Source organism: Leptonotus elevatus, chromosome 17 (assembly GCF_054856555.1).
Source record: "Leptonotus elevatus isolate MCC_2025b chromosome 17, RoL_Lele_1.0, whole genome shotgun sequence".
NCBI lineage: Eukaryota > Metazoa > Chordata > Actinopteri > Syngnathiformes > Syngnathidae > Leptonotus > Leptonotus elevatus.
Window position 1 is genome coordinate 5,301,236 of NC_141255.1, and position 26,933 is coordinate 5,328,168.

The 26,933-nt window shown below is 41.4% G+C and overlaps 1 protein-coding gene across 3 annotated transcripts; it reads left to right on the forward strand.

Moving 5' to 3' along the window:
• The first annotated feature begins 91 nt into the window (after window positions 1–91).
• dock11 (dedicator of cytokinesis 11) lies at window positions 92–26,867 on the forward strand. 3 transcript variants are annotated; one of them, XM_086058676.1, is made up of 55 exons: window positions 92–352; window positions 1,968–2,084; window positions 2,541–2,630; window positions 3,505–3,587; window positions 3,680–3,746; window positions 4,947–5,042; window positions 5,114–5,248; window positions 5,569–5,752; window positions 6,888–6,967; window positions 7,090–7,173; window positions 7,256–7,396; window positions 7,887–8,147; window positions 8,253–8,375; window positions 8,460–8,542; window positions 8,628–8,750; window positions 8,871–8,947; window positions 9,597–9,781; window positions 9,874–9,939; window positions 11,704–11,796; window positions 12,160–12,283; window positions 12,367–12,479; window positions 12,556–12,639; window positions 13,165–13,254; window positions 13,321–13,442; window positions 13,531–13,600; window positions 14,218–14,343; window positions 14,464–14,535; window positions 14,608–14,754; window positions 14,828–14,911; window positions 15,002–15,113; window positions 15,420–15,458; window positions 16,147–16,328; window positions 17,475–17,576; window positions 17,652–17,727; window positions 17,852–17,940; window positions 18,485–18,605; window positions 18,690–18,756; window positions 18,840–18,887; window positions 18,978–19,123; window positions 20,481–20,596; window positions 20,670–20,807; window positions 20,942–21,124; window positions 21,193–21,306; window positions 22,290–22,505; window positions 22,577–22,634; window positions 22,757–22,863; window positions 22,940–23,062; window positions 23,134–23,247; window positions 23,331–23,477; window positions 23,554–23,764; window positions 25,005–25,195; window positions 25,273–25,370; window positions 25,476–25,614; window positions 25,890–25,904; window positions 26,103–26,867. In XM_086058676.1, the coding sequence occupies exons 1-54, from the start codon at window positions 248–250 to the stop codon at window positions 25,893–25,895; spliced, it is 6,168 nt and encodes a 2,055-aa protein (XP_085914802.1). In that variant the 5' UTR covers window positions 92–247; the 3' UTR covers window positions 25,896–25,904; window positions 26,103–26,867. The 3 variants fall into 3 exon arrangements, with proteins under 3 accessions (XP_085914802.1, XP_085914800.1, XP_085914801.1); XM_086058674.1 differs by lacking the exon at window positions 25,890–25,904; XM_086058675.1 differs by lacking the exons at window positions 15,420–15,458; window positions 25,890–25,904.
• The last annotated feature ends 66 nt before the right edge of the window (window positions 26,868–26,933 follow it).

Below are 26,933 nucleotides of genomic sequence, written 5' to 3' on the forward strand. Positions count from 1 at the left end.
TGGCAGTGACGACCAGAAGTGCGTGTCACGAGACCCGGAAGTGAGCGCGAGCAAACCGCCTCGCTTTGTCACTCCCCTTTGGCCTCCTCTCATCAGCATCACGAGAAGCGCCCGCCCCGCCTCGCGACGTCAAACCGCTGGCGTTGGCTGGCTGGCTGACCGGCCCCCACCTCTAAACGCGGCCCACATCTGGCCGCCGGGACACGCGTTGTGGATATATACATCTCTAAATCTTTTTTGGAGCGCTATGTCTGAGGTTCGGAAATTCACCAAGAGGCTGAGCAAGCCCGGGACGGCGGCGGAAGTCCGACAGAGCGTGTCGGAGGCGGTGAGGAGCTCAGTGGACCCGGTGGTGAGCAAGGAGATCTTGTTGTCTTTTTCTTGCCAAAGCTAGTGTGCTTTAAGAGTCAGAGAAATCTTTTCTCCATAAGTAGACCCCCCACGCACGTATGTTTTTGTCTGTTCTTGCTGACGTTGAAAAATCAAATTTGATCAAAATGCGCGAAAAAAAAGAACTGTTACGTATGCATTGATAAAAGTGCGTTGAAAAGCAGAACGTCCTTCAATCTTCCGCAGCTCCTTTTGTCTGTCACTTGGACAGGACATTCTTGCCTCGTCATGTCTGATGGACTCAGCCACATGGTGCAGTAAAGCACAGTGTAACATGCCCTCATTCATTCATAAGTAGTTTTTTTTTTTTCATGTGTTAATAGCAGCCATAGCTGCCTGCGGTCATGAGGGGATTAGACGGTCAGTGGTTTTGAGGCAGTCGTAGAAGAACCCTGCTGACCCAGCATTGTGGCTGTGTGTGTGTGGATTTTGTTCCTGTGTGTCAGAAGCACTGCATGACTTACTTTGATCAGTGTTCAGGTTGAAAGTGTGAGTAGTACTGGTGTCATACGGTAGCATTGACTCTTTTGATTTGACATGCCTGGATGCTGTTTTGAGGAGATTTTGTGGGAATTCCCTCAAGCGTACTTCCTGTGGGTTCATCAATGTCCTCTTTTTGGTGACATTGTAGAGGCCTCGTTGACGTCATTTGTATGTTTGTATGACATGCTATATGCAGTGTTTCTGTATAACCATAGCCTACAGTGTGGCAAAAATACGATTAAACTATTAACAACAATCATTACATTCACTGGATCCTTACACATGTACACACGCACAATGAGTTTCATTGTACCAAGTGTCAGAAATATCCCAGGATTGGTTAGATAAAAAGATAATAATCCTAACTCCGCACAATGCAACAAATGAGGATTTGCTGTTTTTTTTAATGTTGTTGTGTCATATACTGAAACACTATTGGGCTTCATCTGCTCGCTTGCATGAGCACGCATGTTGCCGCCCTCCGGAAACCTCACTGGCATCATTTTCAAACCCTGTGCAAAGAATGAGCGTGTGCTTTAAAAGACAGTTATTATATTTCACTTATTTCTATATATTCAAGTAAAAGTAGAAAAGTCTTCTTTTTTTCTTTTTTTTTACCGCCTCGCCCTCCCCCCTGTCCCGTCCGCTTCTTGTGTGTAACATGATCCGGCCCGCTGGTGCTGCTCAAAGCTGGCCCGTGACTTGTGGCTCTGCGGTTGAGCTCATTGCACATGACAGGAAGGAGAACTGCTGCTTTTTGGGCCCGAGCGTGTGCGCCGACCTCAGCAGACTCTTGCTGTAAACGTTGCTTACATGTGGCCGGCCGGGGCTCACATGTGAAAAAGGCGTGGAAGCGTTGGACTTTTTTAGCATGACTGTCTAAACTTCCCAACCAAATGTATAGTATGGATGGAAATGTTTTCAACTGATCTTCTGTTAACTTTCAGCCAAGATGCTGAGACTAGCGAGGACAATTGAGCCTTACTTCCTTAGGGAACTTAAAAGTGGAAGTTATATATAATACCATGGGACATTGCCTGGACTCCAGATCACAACACAACTGTCTTATTCGAATCTTCTATTCCCCATCTCAGGAGCAGCCCAAGTTCATTGAGCCTTTGGACTACGAGGCGGTGGTGTTCCAGAGGAAGTCTCAGATCCACAGCGACCCTCAACGAGACCTGCTGCTCTGCCCCGTCGACGATGTTTCGGTGATGTTGTGTTTCTTTGAGCTTAGATGAGGCGCGGTCTTACGAATCCGGGGAAAGAGACAGCTGGGGAGGGAGCTGGGAGCTGATTGGCTGATACGAAAAGGGGGGGGGGGTGGCAACCAACCATCTGACTTTGTAGGGATACACCACAAAAACTGTCATGAACTGGATAAATGGAAAGCACATTTCCATTCATAATAACATTTTGGATGAAGTTTTGAGTCGACCAATGAAAGTTTTTTTTGCTCCATTACTAACAACAAAAAATACATTTTCCATTTTGAGGCAAGATTTTTCCAAACTTTCCCTATGATAAGCTCCAATGCAAACGCAGCCAGACAGCACATGTGTTTTGATTTATTTAGAGAACTGCTTTAACCCTGTGACGCTAGTATGTATTCCACTCAGTTTTTTTGGGCTTTGCTCCTCAACGTGTGTGTGCTTGCGCTCACGCAGGAGTCCCAAATATCCCGACAGAGGCGGACCGTGGTCCCCTCTGTGCCCCAGAATGCAGAGCGTGAAGCCAGGAGTCTGTTTGCCAAAAAGGTACTACAATGCTAACTCGTACAATGTGGTGGTAGTTAAAGGTCAGGAAGTAGAAGGACATTGCTTTAGTTTCGAGAATGGGATTTAAGGCCAACATTCAGCATTAGCGAAAGTTTATTAGTCATGTGGGGCAGGATTTTGAGTTTTTGCAGACTTCTGCCAGGTTCTGTTTAACAGACCCGTGTTTCCTTGTCATCTGCTTGACTAAGAGCTATTAACTCATTCACTGCCATTGACAGCTATAGACGTTTAAAAATTCATTCTAACAATTGTTATTAGTTTAACATTTTTTTCCCATTTTTGTTAACAAGAGTATGAAAACCTAGATTTTTTTATGTACATTTAGAACAGATATACAATTTGTGATTAATCGTGAGTTAACTAGTGAAGTCATGCGATTAATTACGATTACAAATTTTAATCGCCTGATGCCGCAAATTTTTAATAACCTTATCTTTGAATTATTATTATTATTATTATTTTTTAATAATGTTTTTTTAAAGAAAACATTATTAAAAATTATAATAAAATTAATCGCTTGACTTCACTAGTTAACTCACGATTAATCACACATTTTATATCTGTTCTAATACAAAAAAATCTAGGTTTTTATACTTTCATTAACAAAAGTGGGAAAAAATGTTAAACTAGAAATAGTTCAAATGAAATTTTGACGTCTATAGCCGTCAATGGCAGTGAATGAGTTAAAATTTGCTTAGGTGAGGCTTCCCAACATGTGCAAGGGAGGCCTTTTTCTAACAATGTCCCAGATACAACTCAAAATTAGTCCATGCCTGTGAGTCAGAGTCAGAGGACGGAAATTTCCCGCACTGGCGTGCTCCTGTTATTATGTGTGTGTTTATGTGTCTGGCAGTGCATCAACATGTACAAGACCGACTGGCATGTCATCAACTACAAATACGAGGCCTATTCTGGCGACTTCCGCATGTTACCCAGGTAAGGTGGGGAAGTAGTTTGCAGTGGAGTAGAAGCGAGAAGCTGAGAGCTCCTTCTAATAAATCTCCCCTCTCTCTTATATTTTTCCATAGCAAAGGCTTGAAGGCAGACAAGCTAGCGGCTCACGTGTTCGAGGTCGATGAAGACGCCAAAGACGAGGTATGAGGAGGTCACCAAGCTTTCCATCATCATACATATATTATACACACGAGCTTTTTTTTAACTGATGTGAGGCCCTTGAGTCCAGGAAGCAATGCAATCCCACAGGGCCGTAAAACCAGAAACCCTCTGTTAACGTTCTATAAATAGCTCCTCTATTGATCCTACCACTGTTGTCTTCTGGCCAGATGGATTCAAACGGAGAAAGGGTTTCAATTGGAGAAAATAAGGGGATGGCAAGGCGGATGCTCAAATGGCTCTGTTGCTTCATGAAGTAGTTTTGAATTTAGTTTTTTAAAATTAAGTTTTAAATCATTTTTAGAGCAGATTTGTTAGTTCTTATTAGGATTTTTTTTATGCTTCAGTATGTTTTTCATTTATTTTAGAGTTTTATTGTATTTATTTTTTTCAAATTTTGTTTATTAAACCTTTTCCAAACAAAGCCCAATGTAAAGTGATAACAGAATACTGCAAGTTACATTTTAAAAGGTAGCGCCATATGTCTATCCCTCTAACCCTCATCATCCCAACCCAAGGCCAACTAATCAGACACACACACACACACACGATTATCAAAATACGTAATACAATCCCAATTTAAAAAAAAAGGAAAAAAGAAAAAAAATCAGAAGGTTGAGATAAAATAAATATGCCTTTTTATTCATCCCAGTTTTATTTTTTTTAAACTAACTACAATTCTCAAATTGCTATTTGATCTTTCTTCCTCTGTACGGACTATGGACGTTCAGCAATACTGAAATAAATACATTTAAATTTCAAATGTATATATTCATCATTTTAAAATTTCAAATAATCCCCAAAAGCTCATGCATGTTATTTATTGATATATATGAAAACAAAGGAGATTTTCGCTGTAACTATAGTGAGTTACTTTTTTAAAAGTAAGATGTAGTTTCAGTTCATTTTAGTTTGTTTGAATTGTTTTCGGAAATGAAAATTAGAGATGTTTGTTACCACATTTTTTTCAGACCGATGAGTAGTCACCGGTACCAATACCACTAGTATTTTTGATACATAAAAAATCCCCCCAAAACAGTGACAGATAATTATATATTAGATATTAATGTCCATTTTCTATTATCATCATTTTCTAGTCTGTAGTTCCTGATCGTATATGGTAAGCAACTCTGAAATTCAACATGGAAGTGTGATCAATAATAGTACGTTTGTTTGCGCCAGGACACATCGTCGCTGTGCTCCCAGAGGGGCGGCATCATGAAGCAGGGCTGGCTTCAAAAAGCCAACATTAACAGCAGCCTGTCTGTCTCCATGAAGGTGAGTCACCGCCACCAACCCGCACACAAAATGGCGACAGACCTCTCTCATTGCAATCGTCGTCACTTCAGGTGTTCAAGAGGAGGTACTTCTTCCTGTCCCAGCTCCCGGACGGTTCCTACATCCTCAACTCGTACAAGGATGAGAAACACTGCAAGGAAACCAAAGGCTCCATCTATCTGGATTCATGCATTGATGTCATTCAGGTAGATGGAGCGTTAAACGAGTCATTAAGATTTTAAGACAGCAGCATATGCTAAATGTTGTACTTTAACACAAGGGCCATTCAGTTTGCTTCTCATCCTGCTACCGGAAAGCTTTTTGCTAGATGAGGCTACTCACAAGATGAATGGGAGGAGACTCATTCTGGCTAATGGCTCTGGTGTGAAAAGCTTGTAATTTATTCCTGCGCACGTGGATTAAAACCCCCATCTTTCATTTTAGCTGTTCATCGATATTATGAGCTGGGGGGAATCCTGGCCTTCTCTACCTGTTAAAAGTATATAAATCTCTCCCCCTCCCCCAGAGCCCTAAAATGCGGCGGAATGGCTTTGAGCTAAAGATGCAGGACCGCTACAGCCACTTTTTGGCGGCTGACAGTGAAGCAGAGATGGAGGAGTGGGTGGCTACGCTCAAACAGGCCCTGCAGAACAGTACCGAGGCCTGCCAGGAGAGGAGGAACGGAGGGGAGTCCCTGGACGGCTCCTTGGGTGAGATGACGAAAACACACGAAATTAGGGCTGAACAGTTTTGAAAAAGAGTCAAATTGACATTTTTTTCCCCTCAATAATATAATTGCGATTTCATATGTGAATATTTTGTCAAGGTCCTCATCTCGTGTAATTTTGAACAAACACAGGGAATAGATTATTACAATAAACAATATCACTAGGGGTGTGAATTGTCTAGTACCTGGCGATTCGATTTGGTACCGATTAATCCCGATACAAATCTATAAATTGATGATTGCGATTATTTATTTATTTTTACTCAAATTTAGAAAATATTAATCATTAAACTTGTGCATGTACACTGTAAGATTTGAATGAAAATGTATTTATTTATCAGAAAATTCAGGTTGCAGTCTGTTTCATGTTTGAACAGCACTGAAATAAAATATTGAGGCTTAATGTTCCATTAATATAACATTCTTCCATGCTTAATGTGTGAATCCTAACCCTAAGTAAGACGTTTTGTTAAATATTCCCCTAAAAAATTGATGTTTAAAAATCGATTCGGCAGCATATTGAATCGATTCGAGAATTGCGCGCTGTAATATCGCGATATATTGCCGAATCGATTTTTTCTAACACCCCTAAATATAACAATTATTATTTTTGGGTTTTATAGGTTAGTCTTACGCAAAATAAAGGCAAATGAAGCATGAATTAATATGTAAGACAATTTATTTATCTACTTCATTTAAAGTTGTTAAAAGAGAAATCAACCCAAACAATTTATTTACAATAATGTGTTCTCCCGTTTCATCCATCTCACGGGGCAACCATTTTGCCAGCGAATGGCAAAATGGCCACCCCCTGAGATAGATAAAAAATGGTGGATTTTGCTAATTTATTCATATTCCACAAATGCAATAATAATCCGAATGTCGTGTTTAGACGAGTCGGGGCACATACAACATATTGTAAAGAAAATTGTTTGGTTGACTTGCCGTTTCTTAAAGCACTCAATACGACAACTTCACAAAATTCTACCAAACATGTCATAGGTCAGATTACAAAAACAATGCAAACAAGTCTTTTCAATCGGTTGAATTACAACTGGTTCAGATACGTAGCCTGCGTTATTAATGATTCTTTCCCGACAACTGTTCTGTCCAATCAGACGATGACACAAGCTGCCAAGGTAAAAGTGAGAGCCAGCCAGAAGGTCTTGGGAGGAACCTACAACCTGAACTCACAAAAGTACAGATATTGCGCTGCTTTCATTGAAATATATCCCAGAACTGCTCCCATTTTGTTTTATGGCATAAGGGAGGAATAACACCTCTCAACCTCTTTGTGTGTGCGTGCGTGTGTGTGTGTAGTATGCGAGGGAAACAGACCAGCTCAATAAGATGAACCGGAACGAAGGCAGGCAAAAGCTTTTCTCTCTGGACCCTGAGACACAGGTAGCGAGAACGCTTGTCCCGTTATTGATTTATTCATGTATTGATCATATGACCATTTGACCTTTTCTCATCCACTCCCCAGAGACTTGACTTCTCCGGCATCGAACCGGACGTCAAGCCGTTTGAGGAGCGCTTCGGCCGCCGTATCGTGGTTGGCTGCCACGATCTCACCTTCAGTCTCCAGGGCTGCGTCAGTGAAAAGGGTGACGGCGTCCTTACCAACGTACGCCATCACTCTTATGTTTTACTATAGGCCCCTCCTTATAAATGTGTGAATTATTAACTCCTTCACTGCCATTGACGGCTATTGACGTCAAAAATTAATTTGAACTATTTCTATTAGTTTGACATTTTTTTCTACTTTTGTTAACAAGAGTATGAAAACCTAGGAAAAAAATGTTATTGTACATTTAGAACAGATATCAAATGTATGATTAATTGTGAGTTAACTATTGAAGTCATGCGATTAATTACAAAAAAATTAGGACCGTAATTAATTGCATGAGTTAACTCACGATTAATCACATATTTTATATCTGTTCTAAATGTACAATAATAGAAATTCTAGGTTTTCATACTCTTGTAAATAAAAGTGGAAAAAATTGTTAAACGAATAGAAATAGTTCAAATGAATTTTTGACGTCTATAACCGTCAATGGCAGTGAATGAGTTTAATATGAACAATCCTGTGCCTTCCCTCTGCTCATTTTCAGGTGGAGCCCTTCTTCATAAGTCTGGCGCTTTTTGACATCTCCAAAAATTGTAAGATCTCTGCCGACTTCCACGTGGATCTCAACCCACCCTGCGTGAAGGAGATGCTGACCGACACGGCGGGCCAGCTCTCGCCTTGCTCAGACTCGGAGGGAGGCAGCGGAGGAGGAGGCAGGCTTTTAATGAGCGGGGACCCCGGAAGAGGGGACTGCCTGCCTGTTCTTCAGAAAGTGTCCGAGGCTCTGCTGCATTCCCCGACACAGGTACACACACGCCTGTAATCTTTTATCAACAATAGTTCAAGACAAACCTGAAACTCGTAACAGTCAACCTCAGATTTCCTATTCAGTCTTCTTTTCTACTCCTAGGCAATTTTTTCAGTAACCAACCCCCATGCTGATATCTTTCTGGTGGCCCGTGTGGAGAAGGTGTTGCAAAATGGCATCACCAATTGTGCCGAGCCATACATAAAGACTTCGGACGCGAACAAGGTCTTTGTTTGCCCTCAAATGTAATATACTTAACATTATGCTCGCCACTGATTGGCTTGTATGTCGGCCTCCATGTCATCCCAGACCGCTCAGAAGGTCCTCAAGGCGGCTAAACAGACATGCCAACGCCTGGGCCAGTACAGGATGCCTTTTGCTTGGGCTGCTAAGTAAGATAAGAGCGCAACAAAAAAATAAACCTGGCCAAAAACGAACACGAGGCCCGTCAATGAATTTCATGTGTCACCTCGCCAGGCAGGTGTTCAAGGACGCTCAAGGCAGTCTTGACATGGATGGCAAGTTTTCTCCCCTTTACCGCCAAGACAGCGGAAAAATCTCCACAGATGACATCATCAAGTTGCTGGCTGACGCTAGGAAGTGAGTCACGGACACTCCCGAGCTATTTTAACTTTTTATGCTTTCGAAAATGTCTTTCTCCCCCCCCCCCTGGATATATGCTCTTTTCTCCATTTATTTTAATGCTTATCTTGATTTCAGACCTGAGAAAAGCAAGCTTCAGACCATCCCTGGACAGCTCAATGTCACCATTGAGTGTGTCCCGCCTGACTTTTCAAGTATGTTTTCCTTTCTCAACACGCCACAAGCAGACTCTTTCGCATCAACATAAATGCTGCATATCTCACTGTTCTATCCAAGGAACAGGTTTCCAGATAAGACGGTGTATTGAAGTCCGTAGTGGTTATTGTCACACCCTTGCCCGGAATGGTGCAACACTATCTAAAAATCACACATTGGGGGGCACCCGGTGCACTGCTGTTGTGTTATTTTGTCTCTTGCACAGCAGCATTGCGCAATCTCTTGTCTTGGGAGGAAAGTTGTTTAAATTGTTTTCATTATTTAGAATGCATTTTTTTTTCCCAATCCTGCTTAGTTTTTTTTTTTTTGCCTCGGAAAATGTGGTTAAATTGGAATGTCTGAACCCAAAAAATGTGTCCATCCATCATGTTGTGGAGGACAGAGTCATGATAACCAGTAATTATGCTGTGCCAAGCTTTGCTCTGATCTCTTAATACGTCAGAGAAAAGGTTTCACGCTGAGCTGATCTCCTCTGATTGAGAATATGCTCAGATCTGTGCGATTTTTATATCAAAGAATAGTACACGATTCCTGCCGTTGGAATGCAAACAAAACATTTGCGAGGTGGAAGAAAGGTTGCTGTAAGCGCGCAAAACATATGGCGTATATATACGCTTCTCTCCCCAGACACGGTGACGTCCTCTTACATCCCTGTGAAGCCCTTCGAAGAAAGCTGCGAGCGCGTATCCGTGGAAGTTGAGGAGTTCCTGCCTGAGGAGGCCAAGTACAACTACCCCTTCACCACCTACAAGAACCAACTCTACGTCTACCCTCTGCAACTCAAATATGACAACCAGAAAAGCTTCACCAAGGTGTGTGCATTTCACATAGCATATATATATATATCCCAGTGAGGATTTATTTGTGTATGTGCTGATGCATGTGAATGCTTTACATCTGCTAGGCTAGAAACATTGCCGTCTGCATACAGTTCCGGGATTCGGATGAAGAAGGTGCAACCCCTTTAAAGGTGAGAGGCACGGAAAGCCAACTTCGCCGGCCGGCTTAGTTGTTGGTAGTAGTAAAGGGGAAGACAAAACACAAACTTATATATCATATGCGCCCCTTCTAATCTTAAATACGGCATTTTGATTAATATTGCATTTGTGGAAATATTAATTAAGCAGCAAAATCCAACTGCTCAGGACTCGGGTAGTTACCAATCACGGCTCAGCTTGCGAATGTCACATGACCAAACTCAGAAAACAGGTAAGCAACTGTGATGTCATTTTCAGTTGACAGCAAGTGGCAAAATGGCCCATTAATATGGATAAAAATGGGTGGGGTTTTGCTGCTTGATTCATATTCCACAAACGCAATAGTGGGGGCACATACAACATGTGTCAAAGAAATTTTAGGGGTTGAAAAGGGTAAGAATGATGTCATGGAAAAAGTGTCAAATCAGTCCTTGGGGGGCAGGAAAGGGAACAACTGGTTAAGAGAGCAAAGAGAAAACACTAGGAAACACAATTTTTGTTGAGTTAGGTCTGACGGCTGTTTGCAACCGTCATTTTTTTTTAGCTAATAGGATCCCAGTTTTCTTAAAAATTCAACATAAATGTGTATGTTAGTAAATCAAGCACAAATCGGACTGACAAGCTTTGAAAACTAAAAAAAACAATAACATAAAACAAAATATAACTTACAACAACGGTATGACGGTATGCCCATGGTTACAAGGTTAAGAGAAAAGCCCCTTAATTCCTGTTATGCAATTTTCTGTTTGCAGATATTGATAGCAAACATGTAGAGCTCTAAATGAGTCCAATCGTAATCAGCTCTTCTTACCAGTCTTACTACAACTAACCAGTGCAATTTGGAGGGTGACATTCTTTTTCTTTTTTTTTTCGGAGAGCTCAGTTCATTCGGTAATTTTACCGATTTGACATGTCATCATCATTGCTCTCTTTTTTTAATTATTATTATTATTATTATTTATATATATTTTTTTTATACATTTTTATTTTGTGAGTGTGTATGTATTAGTTCACCTAAAACCTATAAAAAAAATCCCATACCGTTCACCTAAACCGAACACTTCAGAATCCAGTCAGAGTCGTGAGGCCGTCAGGAGACCCGAGGAAGGACCAAAGAAAAGAAAGGAAAGTGAAATCCAGAGGTCAATGGAGGGTGACATGCTAAAAAAAAACAGAATTGCCGCAATTTTGTAATCAGCATGCCAATTTTAGTTTGAACCAGCATAAAACTCGACAGATTTTTTTCTTCCAAAAACCGTTCCCCACTGTTATTTGTGGGTGGAAACTGCCATCAAAGCACAGTTGATTGTTGTTTGAACTCGTTCCGTCTAGACATTCCTAGATGCTTTTGATCAAGGCATTCTGGTGGAATCGTTGCAGTGCTGACAGGAGACACTGTATTTCCCGCCTTTAGCAGCCATGGATAATCCCTTTTTCTATGTATACCTTTTACAAGCTCAAATTTGACCAGTGACACGTAAAGTTGAATTATTATTATTATTATTTTTACCTCATGTTGTACCATGATAGTATGAAAACACTGGCACATAAGATATGAGCCAGCACCTGGAGCCCCGCCCCCGCCCTCATACTCAAGCAGGTAATCTGGCCTCCCATCAGACCCTTTATCACCAATCCAGTCTTGCAGTTTTTCTATGATGGTACGAGGCAGCATGTTCCCGAGACTTCTCTTAATTTAGAAGATACATTTAGTATGAGTTGTAAATTCTCTCTGTAATGTATTTCTTGTGCTTCAGTGCATCTACGGAAAGCCAGGAGACTCACTCTTCACCAGCGGCGCTTATGCAGCTGTCTTGCACCACAACCAAAGTCCAGAATTCTATGATGAGGTGAGATACTTCCGAAAAAATCCCAACAATTTCTTATGCCATTTTGTATGACGAATTTATAAGGATCCTTGAGCCTCAAATTCCCTTGGGACTGCCATGCTATTGCTGAGATGATCCAATTAATCTGTTTTAGTGTGAACACACACACACGCACGCGCATAGAGTGAAAGAGTTAGTCAGGATAAGGCAGAAGGCCTCCCATATGGTCTAAAAATTAAGTGGATTAGGAATTTAAGACCAGACACACACACACACACACACATCGCCACCCCCCCCCCCCCTGCACCTTCTTACACTGACATGCCTTTTGTAGTATTTTATATATTGATTTGCTGATTTGCTGCCCCCTTGTGGACCATACAGGTTAAGATGGAGTTACCCGTCCACTTGCACGAGAGGCACCACATCCTCTTTACCTTTTACCATATTAGCTGTGAATCTAGTAGCAAAACCAGCAGTAAGAAGAGAGAGGCTGTGGAGTCTCTGGGTATGTTTTAAAAAATATATATACTATTTTGTAGTTAATGCCTGTAGGTATTGTTCTTCACTTTCTTTCTCATTTGTTGTCAGTTGGTTACTCCTGGTTGCCTCTGCTGAAAGACGGCAGGATGCACTCAACAGAACTCCAGCTACCCGTCGCTGCGTCCCTGCCTTCTGGATATCTGGGTCAGGACACCAAAAAGGTTTGTGAAAAGCACATCACCGCATTTTTCTCATGCCTTGTTTCTTACTTAAAAATGTCAACATTCCCATACGCAGTCCCAGCCAGATATCAAGTGGGTGGAAAATGCAAAGCCGCTATTCAAAATGAGGAGCCGTGTTGTATCGACGATATATGCTCAGGTGAAAGACTTGCTTCTTCTTCATGCACTCTAAAAAAAAAAAGAGTTGGGCTATTTTATCAACCCAATTCATGGGTTGTTTGCATTGGGTCAAATTTCTGGGTTATTTTTCTATGAGTAACCAAATTGTTGGGCCAGATTAACCATTTATTGGACAATATGGCTCAAACGGCACTATTCCTGTATTGCTTGTGATATGTCATATTATTTGAGACACATTTCATGGGAGTAGCCAAATTGTTGGGTTAAATTAACCCATGGTTGAGTAATCAGGTCAAATCTGAAAAACGTGTACGATGGGCGGCCATATCAGCCATTGACATACATACATGGTACATACTGCACTTTTTTTGCGTGCTGGGTTAAATGAATAACCCAATTATTTGGGTCAAATTGACGTGGCAGTTAAGCCCCTTTTTGACCAACTAATTGGTTTAAAATGAACCCAAATAATGTTATTATTTCACCCAACTGTTTTTAGATTGTGGTATTATGGATATTTGATAGTTTGCCGTTTCGTCGACAGGACCTCCATCTCCACAAGTTCTTCCTGCACTGCCAACTAATGAGGAACACCTCAGAGGACAACCGGGCAGAGTTGATCAGATACCTGAAGGTCAGACTCTGGAAAAATATGTTTTGAAATGTGCTCTGGGTTCTATTTTCATCCCTCCATCCTCAGTGCCTGCACGCCATGGAGATGCACGTCATGGTCCACTTCCTGCCCACTGTGCTCATGCAGCTGTTTGAGGTTCTCTTGGCAGCCACCAAGGAAGGCCAGGAGATTGCTGTCAACTCTCTTCGGTCTGTTAATCGGTTATTGGTGCGAAATGTGTCCATCCATCGTTTGCATTTGATAGTCACGAGTCAATCCCCTTTTCTGTCCCTGCAGTGTTATCATACATATCGTATCTCGGTGTCACGAGGAAGGGCTAGAAAACTACCTGCGCTCTTTTCTAAAGGTATGCTTGCTCTGTGGTTTTTACACTCTTAAAAACAGTTGGGTCAAAAAGGGACCAAACCAAACCAAATGCTTGGGTTAACAATTTCAACCAAAAAGATAGGTCGAATGAATAACACACAAAACAACGCAAAAATGGGGTTGGGTTTTGGGTTATGCTTTTGACCCAACTTTTTCGTTTCCATGCATAATCCAAAAAGTTCGGTCGGTCTAAAAAAAATAAAATAAAAAAGGTTGTTTGGTGGGTTATTCATTCGACTAACTTTATGGTTTACAAAGTAAATAAATAACCCAAAACATTGAGTTGATCCGCCCAAAATGGGTTGTTTTTGGTTTAAATAAGTAATCGGTCCCTTTTTGACCCAATTTGGTTTGGGGTTTTTTACCCAAATTTTTGTTTTTATCATGCACAACCCACAAATTTACTTACTTACTTACTCCTATTGAAAAAAAATGGGTCATTGGGTTAATCATTTAAAGCAACTTTTTTGATTTAAATAAATAAACCAAAATGTTTGGTTGGCCACTTTTTGGCCCAATTTGGATTATTTTTGACCCAACTATTTTTTAGAGTGTATATGCCACATAATGTATTTTATTTTTTTGCCTTCTTCACAGTATGTGTTTGTATCCAAACACCTTGCACCCGGGAACGCAGCATATACCCACGACGTATTGGCCACGGCGGTCACAGCCATTCTCAAGCACACGGCGGATTTTAACACCAGCAACAAACTGCTCAAGGTGCGAGTTGTTGTCGACATTGAACAGCAGGTGGCACACTTGCCAATAGAATCACTTTGGATACCTCCAATAGAAATTCCTTTGTCATATTTAAACATCTTCATCATTTTTTATCTGTAGTATTCTTGGTTCTTCTTTGAAACGATGGCCAAATCAATGGCCCTGTACCTGCAAGAGGACCAGCGCATGAAGGTTGGTGCTTGGTTCATCTCATAAATGATAAATCAACAATCTGATGTAATATTTATGAAAACATGCTTTCAGATGCCACGGGCCCAGCGTTTTCCGGACACTTTCCATCAGGCGCTGCAGTCCCTGGTGCTGTCCATCATGCCTCACATCACCATTCGCCACACGGAGATCCCCGAGGAAGCCCGCTGCATCAACCTGAGCTTGGCCAATTTTTTCAAGGTGTGCATGCTAATTCCAATCTTATCCAGAGCGCAGTTTCACTTCATAATTTGCCCCTCCCCCTTCTCCTCAGAGGTGTTTGACCTTCATGAACCGGGGATTTACTTTTGGTTTGATCAATCACTACATGTGCCACTTCAGTTTCAAAGATCCCAAGGTACACGTGCGCAGACTCTCTCTCGCAGAAAAAAAATGCACGGCTTTCGGTATGTCGGAAGACTCAACGTGCATTGCGTGTCTCTCGCAGGTGCTGACTGAAATGAAGTTTGACTTTCTGATGGCGGTGTGCAATCACGAGCACTTCATTCCACTCAACCTGCCCATGGCCTTTGGGCGCACCAAGCTGCAGAGGGTGCAAGGTGAGCGAGAGCTGCACTCTCCAATCGAAGGCCACAGGTCTGCCACGTCCACTTTCTCACCTGCATCCCCACAATCATCTGCTATTAACAGTTTTACTCTCTCTGGACATTTCTTTAGGAACACTTGTTTAAAAAAAATAATAAAAAAAAATCTTAAATTATATGTGATGCAGCTAGCGTGTCATCACAATCGTCATGTTAAAGCATTTTATGGAAACGCTGCATGGATTGTGACGAGCTTCCCCGATTTCTTTATTTGTACCCAAAACCCTTCCCGTCTGTTTTTTTTTTCTTGCTTGTGGTCAGATTTTATTCCGTATGCGACGGAGCTTTTTGGCCCAGTAGGTAGGTGACGCTCACCGCGCCGTCCTTTACCGCTGCCTCCCGCCTCGCGCCAACACCGGCACCTCCTCCAGCTCTCTGCACTCTCGCCTCCATTAACCCTCACTCGCCCGAGCGCACGGTGCCGATGCTGAATTGATGCTTTTGTGTCGTAGAGGAGATGAGCTTTGCTTCTGCGGGAATCCAACTCACACTCTTAATGAAAATATTTCTCTATACATGTTCAAGTGAGGGATATTTGTTGTTAAGCTGAGGTTTTCTCTCTCTAGTTCTGTCACTATCGTTAGAGCTAATCATTTCCACTGGGTATAACTCAGTTTTCTGGGATATACTGCCTGTTATGATATTAACACAGCATCATGGCTTTGCACACATTTGGTTTCTTTCTTTAGATTTCTGCTCATTTATGCTGCTTGCACAGCGCAAACATATGGAATTATACGTTTCCTGCTTCAGGAAATGTATAATCAAGCTGAATTTTTCTTATTGAATTGTTCACTTTGTGTGAAGAAAAATGTTTGCTACATCATGACCACTTGCACATAGGGATTTATTTATTATCTAGCTTTTTCAAAGTTAATCATGTTTTGTACTTTTCACCTTGTCCTTATATTATTTTATGACCAGTTCTGAACTCCTCATTTCATTGCTTGACACTGACCTGCCGCTTACCCTCTTGGACTAACCGCAGAGCAAAGTCTGGAATTCAGCCTGACGGAAGACTACTGCCGCAACCACTTTTTAGTGGGCCTGCTCCTCCGAGACGTGGCCGCGGCCCTGCAGCAAGGGCCCGAGGTACGGCAACTAGCCGTGAGCACGCTCAAGAACCTGCTGATCAAACATGCCATGGATGATCGCTACACGGCATTTAAGGTGAGGGTGGCGGGAGGTCCGACAATGTGAAGTAAACATTTTTGACTGACAAATATGTTCGAACGTACTTTGTAGGCAGGGTTGGGAAGGTTACTTTTAAAATGTATTCCGTTACAGTTACCTGCTAAAAAAAATGTAGTCAGTCACGTAATCCAAGTACCATAATATTAAAGTAATGTAATGATTACTTTGGATTACTTTTGGATTACTCCAATACCAAGTACGCTCATGAAGTCAACATAAAAATAAATATCACCACAATTTATATTTCTATACAGTGCGGCCTTGTTATTTGCAGGTGATATGGAACCCGGGCAGCCCACCAATAGCAAAGATCCTTGTATAATTGGCAACCATTTAAATGCATGTACAGTATTGATTGATCACTGAGAAGCAACCACACCTCATAGATAGATAGATAGATTTTATGCTTTTAAAAGCACATTTCCCACGGTAGCTCATTTCACCCACAATCACACATGCACTAATAATGCTATGAGGATGACTATGCGTGACATTAACTGCAAAAGGAACTGGAAAAAGGAAAGCTGAAACTTTTCATTGTTAAAGATAAATCGGTCCTTCAGCAAGCCGTGTTCCAAACCGTAAATAGGGAACCGTTCGCCATTTACTTAATCCTTTCATCCGCTCGCTCTTTCGCTCTCTTTCTCACTTTTGAATTGTAATCCCTTGAAATAATCCCCATTTTTAATAAATCTACCTGTAACCTGATTACATGTTTTTTTTACTTTACTGTAATGGAATACAGTTACATTATTTTGTAATCTGATTACATAACGGCGGTACATGTATTCCGTTACTCCCCAAGTCTGCTTGTAGGCTATAAGGTACAAATTTAGCATTTTCTTCCGTAATGCATAATACGCATGAAATTGATTAATTGTTTATTGGTCATTTTTATGATTTATTATTATTTCTGCTGGGCCTTAATTTCCGTTTGCCGTTTTTTTTCCCCATAATGCGCAAGCAGAAGTTGTTCAAATGTACTTCCAAATATGAACGTATTTGAATACATATATATTTGCATCTATTCGCCAGCCAAAAATGTTTTACTTCACATTGGTAGGTCCACACTTGTAGTTTTTGTACTACTGTGATTGATTTTTTTCCTATTTGTTATTTCAGAACCAACAAGCCAGGATCTGTTTGCTCTACCTACCACTGTTTGAGTTGCTTTTCCAGAACTTGAAGCAACTGTCCGCCCAGCCATACATTTCCAATCTCAATGTGAGCCCCCTTGAATTGGACTTCTAATCGGAACCTTTTTATCGTACTTACACAAAGTGGACTTGTTGCTTGCAGGGCTCGAGAGACGACCTCATGTCATGCAGTTCTGCAGACAGCAAAAGAATAAGCACAGCCATGGAGAAAGACCACAGTGAGTTGTGTGCCCCAAGACACCTTCCAACCTTTCCAGGGAAACCAGTTTGAAGGCATTCAGTCAATCTGTTTTGAGAAGGTGTTGTTGATTTTGGTGGTGATAATATTTTTGTTGTTATCAGGCCTGCCTGTGCTTAATGGCTATGTCGTGAGAAGGGAAGACTCGCGAGGATCTCTCTTTATGGACCCTGGGGCGCCAGATAGCATTGACGTGAGACTTGTTTAATAACTATATGGCGTTCCCCTGGCAACATCTGACCTAGATTAACGAGTTAATCATCAATGGCACGCACACACGCGTTGAATACACACACTGTTTTGAATAATGGTGTATTTTCATTTGCATCTTAGCTTCTGTTTTGAGCACAGCTTAATGATTTACTTGATACAATTTCAAGTTGCGTTCACCTTTCAACTTCACATTGCAAAGACGCCGGTAGAAATATATAACGTCAACGAGACACCGCCTTAGTTTATCATCTAATAATGTCATATTGAAATAAATCATTAATAATAATAATAATAATAATAATAGTAATAATAATAATAATAAAAGAGCAATGATGATGAAATTTCCGAATGAACAATACTGAGCTCTTAAAAGAAAACAAAAAAAATAAATAAAAATAAAAGAGCAATGATGATGACATTTCCGAATGAACAATACTGAGCTCTTAAAAAAAATAAAAAAATAAAAATAAATAAATCATTATTTATACAAAGACTGAATGATGCTGGTTTTTTTGCATGTGCAGCTGCAGAGGCGGGGCTCCACCATGAGCAGCAGTCCCGGGCCCCCCAAGAGCAGACTGGGCCCTTATGAGATCAGGGGCCTCCTGCTCACCTTCTTACATGTAGCCAAGACGTTGTCAGAGGGTCGGTGACCAGCAACACGCTGCACAAATGACACACTGAAAATGATCATTAAACATAGACTGTAAATTGCTTTTTTGTCCACAGACAATCTCATTGCATACTGGAACAAACTTAACCCTCAAGATGTTATGAATTATCTCAGTTTGCTTGAGTGAGTAACTTTTAAATGTGCAGATGTCGCCACTAGAAACAGAATGAAATCGCAATGCTAAGCTGCATGCATTTGATTCACAGGATCTGTCTGGTTCAGTTTCGGTACATTGGGAAAAGGAACATCGGCAGGTGAGTTGTCCTAGCAGTGTTAACCTCAAAACCTGTTTGTAACGTGGCTGATTTCTGTTTTTGTTTCCCTTTTGTGTGCGTGCGGATAAGGAATCAGGAGGTGTGCGCTTCCAAGTTGTTCTCCCCAGACAGGAAGTCTCAGACAATGCCGGCCATGCGATGCAACCGAGCCAGCACCATTCAGACCAAAATCAACCAGTTCGGCACCCTGGAGGCCTCGCTCACTTTCAACATAGGTGGGACACACGCTGTACTCACTTTTGTTGGCTAAATCAACAAGTTACATCCGCATGTCCGCACTGACTCATGTTTATCACGCACTGCCTCATGTTTATCATGCATTCCATGCTCATGACTAATAGTGGTTTCACCTTTATCAGCTATGCAAGGCATTTGTAGGGAGCCTTTGAAGTCGTATTGAACGATTTAGAAAAATAACCTAATTGCGATTTTTACATTTTATAAGATTTGTATTACAATTAGAGAAGGAAGAGGACCGATACCAGGCCTTATTTCAAGGTATTGGTACTTGGCTATGGAGGACCAAAACTGCCAAAATAAATACAGTAATTTCTGGACTATAAGCCGCTACTTTTTTCACTTGCATTCGACCCTGCGGCTAATACAAAGGTGCGGCTTATCCATTAGATCACAAGGGGGCGCACTGTAAGGGAAGCGCAAGAACGTCAAGCAGAGCAAAACAAACCAAGTGAGACCAAAATACAGTAGGAGAGACAGAACGAGAGCGAGGCAATTTGCGCCCTCATTATGGAAAAGAAAGTAGCAGGAACCCGGCCGGTGCGGTAACATTAAAACACCTGCGGCAGTATTCCCCAAATTTAGCTAGTGCGGCTTATAGTCAGGTGCGCCTTATAGGCCAGAAATTACTGTAGGTGAAAATAAAAACGGTTATAAAAAATATAATTTTAAAATTAAATACAAAACAACAATATAAACGGGCATAAAACCAATATACAAGTAAAAATAAATACATCAATTAAAAATGAGATTCAAGAAATACAAATAAATGTGGAAATATATATATATTTTTATGTATAAATAGAAAAATAAAAATGCTCTGCTCTCATATTTATTTTATGCTGCAGACAATGTCAGCATGAAATGTTATTCAAATAAGGGGGCGGTCTCAAGTGTGTCATATCTATTTGTATTTTAACTTTTATTCATTGATTTTATTTGAGCATTTTTGGTCTTCCATAATTATTTTACAAGCAGGAACTAGACATTGGAAAAATAGAAAATTGGCATTAATTTCATGCAATTTTAGGTGAAAATAATATGTTGGGATATATGGATCTTTCTTTAAAATTAACTATAGTTGTTTTCCTTTTTGGAAATGTTATGTATCAAAATCGATGTGAAAAAAAGTGGTATCAAACATGCCTACAATAAGAAATATCATATTTATTACAGTATATATAAACGTTTTGTTTTTATAGGTTAGGCTTACACTTCAATAAAGGCAAATGAACCATGGATTAATATGAAAGACAGTTTATTTGTCTGCTTGAATTAGTCATAAACTTAGTTAGTGTGTCTGTCTGTCTGTCTGTCTGCCTGGTGGGGGTTCAGGGATGGGGGCATCTGAAGTAGAAATCCATCACCAAGCCCTGCTCGAGGGCAACATTTCCACTGAGGTCTGCTTAAGTGTCCTGGATGTCTTTTCACTTTTCATCCAGTGCTTTAAGGTGAACACACACGCTCATGTTAACTGCGTCATATTGAGAGCTGTTTCTAATATTTCACTTGTGTTGTTGTCAGACCCAGCTGACGGACAGCGACGGTCACAACCCGCTGATGAGGAAGGTGTTTGACGTTTACCTGACCTTCCTCAAAGTGAGCCAATCAGAAGCCGCCCTCAGGCACGTGTTTGCTGCGCTGCGAGCGTTCATGAGCAAGGTCGGTGCAGCTGCAGAAATGCAAAGATCAAAAATGTTGCTGTCATTCAGTATCGCTTGGATGCTTTGAGTCATGTCACACACAATGAGTCAGTCTGAGAAGAAAAAGATTGACCAAAGTGCTCTCTCTTTTAGTTCCCATCAGTGCTCTTCAAAGGTCGCGTAACCCTTTGCGAGCTTCTGTGCTGCGAAGTGCTCAAGTGCTGCGTGTCCAAAATGGCCTCCCTGAGGGCCGAAGCCTCGGGGCTGCTCTACTTGCTTATGAGGAACAACTACGAGTACACCAAGAGGAAGACCTTCCTGCGCACGCACCTGCAGGTAAAATCCAAGCCCCAGTTTTGCTTTTAGCCCGGCGATATTTCTCCTTCTTTCGTCTTTCTCACCAGATCATCATCGCGGTGAGCCAGCTGATCTCCGACGTGGCCCTCAGTGGAAGCTCGCGCTTCCAAGAATCGCTCTCCATTATCAACAACTTTGCAAACAGCGACAAGGCTATGAAGGTATTGTCAGGTTAATGTCCAAAGATTAAAATCCAGTCACTATTTTGAGTTTGTCGGCTTAAAAAGCACAGTTGGTGTATTTAAAAATGAATGTATGAATAGGAACACTTTCAAGCTTAAAGTGGAAGTCCACCTTAAACATTTCTTGCCAATAATATGTTATATGTGACCTCACTAGTCTGAACATGACATTCTGATTTAATATTAAATTTGTGGAATATGAGTTGTGAAGCAAAATCCAGCCGTTTTTTATCCATCTCAGGAGGCGGCCATTTTGCCACTTGCTGTCAACTGAAGATGACATCACAGTTGCTCAGGAGTCAGGCAACAACCAATCGCATCTTCAGTCGACAGCAAATGGCAAAATGGCCGCCCCCTGAGATGGATAAAAAATTTTGCTGTTTAACTCGTATTCCACTAACGCAATATTAACCAGAATACCATATTAGAGGGACTGCAAAGAACATACTGCTGTTAAAAAAAATAATAATAATAATTTAATGGGGGTGTACATTCTAAAAATATAAAAAATAATATATCAAGTTTGCCCTGACAATATAAACATTTAAATGTCAGACCAAAAGAGACTGCCTAAACAAATATATATTTGTTAAGTGAAGCCTATAAATACTTTAAAAATAATAATAATAAAAAATAAAAATAAAAGTAATCCATAAGTAATTACTTATGTTAATTTAAAAACATGGTTATTTTCATTTATTCTGAAACATCACTATTAAAAATGTACTGCCAATTTGGCAAAAACGGTTGTCAAATTTATGGTTAGCTGGCTTGTCAGCAACTGTTGAACATAATTTAGAATGTAACTTGTAATCTAACTTAGTTACTGATGAATTAATGTTTAAAAGTAACTAGTTATAAGTTACTTTTAAAGTCAGGGCATTAGTAAAATAACTAGGTTTTTTTTTTAAGATAACTGTGGCATCACTCATTCATGTCAAAAAAACATCTTTCTTCTTTAGTCAACAGGGTTCCCTTCAGAGGTCAAGGGTCTAACCAAGCGCATCCGTACGGTGCTGATGGCCACAGCTCAGATGAGGGAGCATGAGAAAGACCCGGAAATGTTGCTGGACCTGCAGTACAGCCTGGCCCGGTCCTACGCCAGCACCCCCGAGCTGAGGCGGACCTGGCTTGACAGCATGGCTCGCGCGCACCTCAAGAATAACGATCTTTCCGAGGTAGAATTTGGTTTCTGCAATCGATTGTAGCGTTTGCATCGCTGCTCATGTGATTGCGATTGTTTCTACAGGCAGCCATGTGTCACGTTCATGTGGCCGCGCTGGTTGCTGAATACCTGCACAGGAAAAGTAAGATGAAATGCCCACTGAAAATATCCAATATACTGTATTTTCAAAACATAACAAAACAACAACTGTGGTATAATGAGAACTTTTTTTTTTTTTTTTTGCCTTTGCTTCCTAACGGACAGAGTTGTTCCCAAGCGGGCTCGCCGCATTTAAGAAGGTCACGCTTAATATTGAGGAGGAAGCCGCCATGAAGGAAGACACGGGGATGCAAGACGTCTATTACACCGAGGTTCTTTGAAGCCCTCGCACAAAGCGTTGATTGTCATGAATTCCACCATTTTTGAATTTTCCCCGCTTCTCTTCAGGAGGTCCTCGTGGAGCACCTGGAGGTTTGCGTAGAGGCTCTGTGGAAAGCCGAGCGCTACGAGCTCATCACGCACATCGCCAAACTGGTGATCCCCTGCTACGAGAAGCGCCACGAGTACGAGGTAGCAGAACAGCAACATTATCGCACGTGGTCATGTACATCTCTCCAAACCATGCCATCGCGTCCTTGCAGAAACTGAGCCGACTGTACAACACACTGCACAGAGCCTACAACAAAGTCATGGAGGTGATCCAATCAGGTCGCAGGCTACTCGGGACCTACTTCAGAGTCGCCTTCTATGGACAGGTGTGTGTGTGTGTGTGTGTGTTCCGCTACTACTACAACTTTTGATTTCATCACATCTTCAAACAAGTGTGTGTTTTGTGTAGGGTTTCTTCGAGGAGGAGGACGGAAAGGAGTACATCTACAAAGAGCCCAAACTCACCGGCCTTTCCGAAATCTCCCAGCGCCTGCTGGCGCTCTACGGGGAAAAGTTTGGACCTGAAAACGTCAAGATCATTCAAGACTCCAACAAAGTGCGTTGTAGTTTGTTACCAATTCAGCCACGCCGAAAACAAGTCATACCTGAGCTTGCATCCCCCCCCCCCTCAGGTGAACCCTAAAGATCTGGACCCCAAGTTCGCCTACGTGCAGGTGACCTTTGTCAAGCCCTACTTTGAGGAGAAGGAGGCGCCGGAGAAGAAGACGGATTTTGAGAAGTGCCACAACATTAATCGCTTCATGTTTGAGACGCCGTACACGATGTCGGGCAAGAAGCACGGCGGCGTGGAGGAACAGTGCAAAAGGAAGACCGTGCTAACAAGTAAGGGGAACAAACATCAACTTGGATCATCAGCAGTCAAATGATGACCACAGAATGCATTTCAGGGCGTATCTGTTTCATTTAAGTGCACAAATGGCTGGCCATTAGTCTGTAATTTCAATCTAATTAGCTTGTTCTCAGAGATACTTTCCTCCTTCCCGTCTGCCTCTTTCAACAGCATTCAACTATGCCAGGGGTCTGCAACCTGCGGCTCTGGAGCCACATGTGGCTCTTTAGTACCTCTTCTCTGGCTCCCTGTGGATCAAAAATAAATAAATGTTTTTTACGGGTTTTTTTTGATAAAATATTACTTAAATTAATTTATTTTAGTTTTTAAGTTTATAATTAAATATCAAAAAATGTCAGAGTTCTTTTTTTCAAAGGCATAAAATATAAAGAAATCAAAATGTTTCTTTTTTTTAAAAGGCAGAAATGAAATTGTTAAAAGTAATTATAAAATGTCCAAAATCAAAAGAAGAAATCCAGAAAAATACCATAGAATTTACCCCCCCCCCCAAAAAAAAAGGTCAGAAAATGTATTTAAGAAAAAGCAAGGCAAACATTTTAGTAACAATAACATTTCAAAAAAAGAAATCCTAAAAATTACCATAACCTTTCCACAAAACTGCTAGGAATTTGTCAGAAAATTGACCGCAGAAAAAATGTAAATAAATAAATAAAAAATAGCCATAAAATGCCCAAGAAGGGAAAAAGAGAGGCAGAAAATTACCATCTGTCCATAAAACTGCCAAAAATGTTAGAAATTTGACTAAAACGTAGAAAAGTCTAAAAATTTATGAAAAACGAAGTATGAAAATTAGAGAGAAAAAAATCAAAAAACAAAAGGTGAAAGGTAGAAGAAAATGAATCTCAAAGTATTGGATGCTGCATGTTTTTTTATTATTATTATTGTGCAGCTCTAATTAGCTCTTGGACCTTCAGTACATTAGACTAACACAGTAACACACATCACATTGTTCAAATGTTTTGCGGCTCCAGACTGATTTTTTTTTTAATTTGGCCTAAAATGGCTCTTTTGACAGTAAAGTTTGTTGACCCCTGAACTATGCTGTTGTCGTCAAGCTTTATAAAGCCACGGCATCCATTTATCCGTCCAGCCATCCATCCATTTTCTGAACCGCTTGCTGGAACCTATCTCAGCTGGCATTGGGCGGGAGGCGGGGTACACCCTGAACGAGTCACAGATGTGATATATTGACTTTCTCTCGACTTCCCTCAGCGGCCAACACCTTCCCCTACGTAAAAAAGCGCGTGGAGGTGGTCGGGGAGAAGCAGGTGGACCTGCGGCCGGTGGAGGTGGCCATCGACGAGATGAGGTCTCGCACGGCCGAGCTGCACAAGCTGTGCTCCAGTGCGGAAGTGGACATGATCCAGCTGCAGCTCAAACTTCAGGGCTGCGTCTCCGTGCAGGTCAGACGTCTCCCGATGTCACGTCAAGGCGGCTCGCTGCGAGTTGCTGCATGTGGTTGTTGTTGTTGTTGCTGCAGGTGAACGCCGGGCCCATGGCCTATGCTCGCGCCTTCCTGGATGACCGCAAGTCCAATCAGTCTGGCAAGAAAGTGAAAGAGCTCAAAGAGATTTTCAGGCAAGTCGTCCTCTGCCAGACCAGTAAAAAATCTTTGACGTCTATAGCCGTCTGTGGCAGTGAATGTGTTAAGTGCGGTTAGTTATATGTTGCGTCTTTTGGTAGACGTTTTGTGGAGGCGTGCAGCGTGGCTTTGGATATCAACGAGCGTCTGATCAAAGAAGACCAGTTTGAGTACCACGAGGGCCTCAAGGCCAATTTCAAAGACATGGTGAAGGAGCTCTCTGACATCATCCATGAGCAGGTAACGCGATCAACCTTTCAAAAATCACTTAGCTCTAAGCAGGCCTGTAGTGTGTGTTTGTGAAAGTGGCACTGTCGCTGTTACAGTAAGTGAAAGATATTTGGCAACATCATTTCCTTTTCCCCTCTGGATTCCTGAAAACGTATCGCAATATCACAGAAGTCAGACATGTCAAGTGTGTGTGCGTGATTGTGATATCATTGCATCCTCTCTTTGCGTTCAAACTAACTGGTCTAACTCGACTTTTTCTTTTCCCCCACTATGCTGGCCCTCAGCTTTAAGGAAATGAGGTATAAAAAAAAAAGAAAAGAAAGTGCAACAAAACATTGAATTCCATCCTACAGTTGTGCTAATTAACTGGAGCTAGTCATACGGTTGACGGATATACACAATGGCAATGCAAACAACACAATAGAATCAAACAGAATATAACTCTGTATGTATTTCACTCAGTACAGTATCCACATTGTCTTTCTCTTTCGCTGCAGATCTACCAGGAGGGCATGATGCGCTCGCTTCTGCAAAACTCCCTCAACGTGTTCCGCGCCATTAGCGGGACTTCGGCTGACCTCTGCTGACGCTCCTAATACGAGTGTGCGCCTCAAGGCTGCGTCTCGACCGGATGTGAACGTTTGGGAGTCAAGCCATAACTGAAGAATGTAAAAGCAGCATGTCTGGTTCGAGTCATGCTCAGGCGCACTGCTTTTGGGGGATTTTTCTTCTTTTCAAATGGCGACATATTGCGGGACTGACTTGTGTTCGCCATTCAGATCTATGCAGCGTACCATTTTATTTCACAGTGACAAAGCTGCAAAACACGCCTGCGCGGCTATTAAACAAGGACTCCACAGGTTTGATTTACCAGACGTTAAGTAAACACACGGGTCGTGTTTAAAGAGTGTCAAGTTGCTTCAAATGTCAACAAGAATTCATGCAAGCCAAGGCCTGTGTTGCAGCTGTTACAGTTACAGAGGTGCTTGTATTTTCTTTGCTATTGTTATAAAGTATTTCACAAGTGCTACACTGAATAATTGCCAAGCTGATGTACATATTGGTCATTATCACTATACGTGTGTTTCATGTGTTCATGCTTGTAAGTACTAGGTTTATTTATATGTGTCACGTTGGACTTTGGAAGCTGAATGTGTGGTGGTTTACTTTTTTTTTTTTTTTTGCATTCTATACAGTAGTTGCTTGTCACCTGCACTTCCTTGTACAGGTCCCTCCTTATTAAAGCAAGTCAAGTTTTTATACATACACATGATACTAATTCAATATCAAATGAAATACATTTAAAAGCTATGGAAACAATGCAGTAC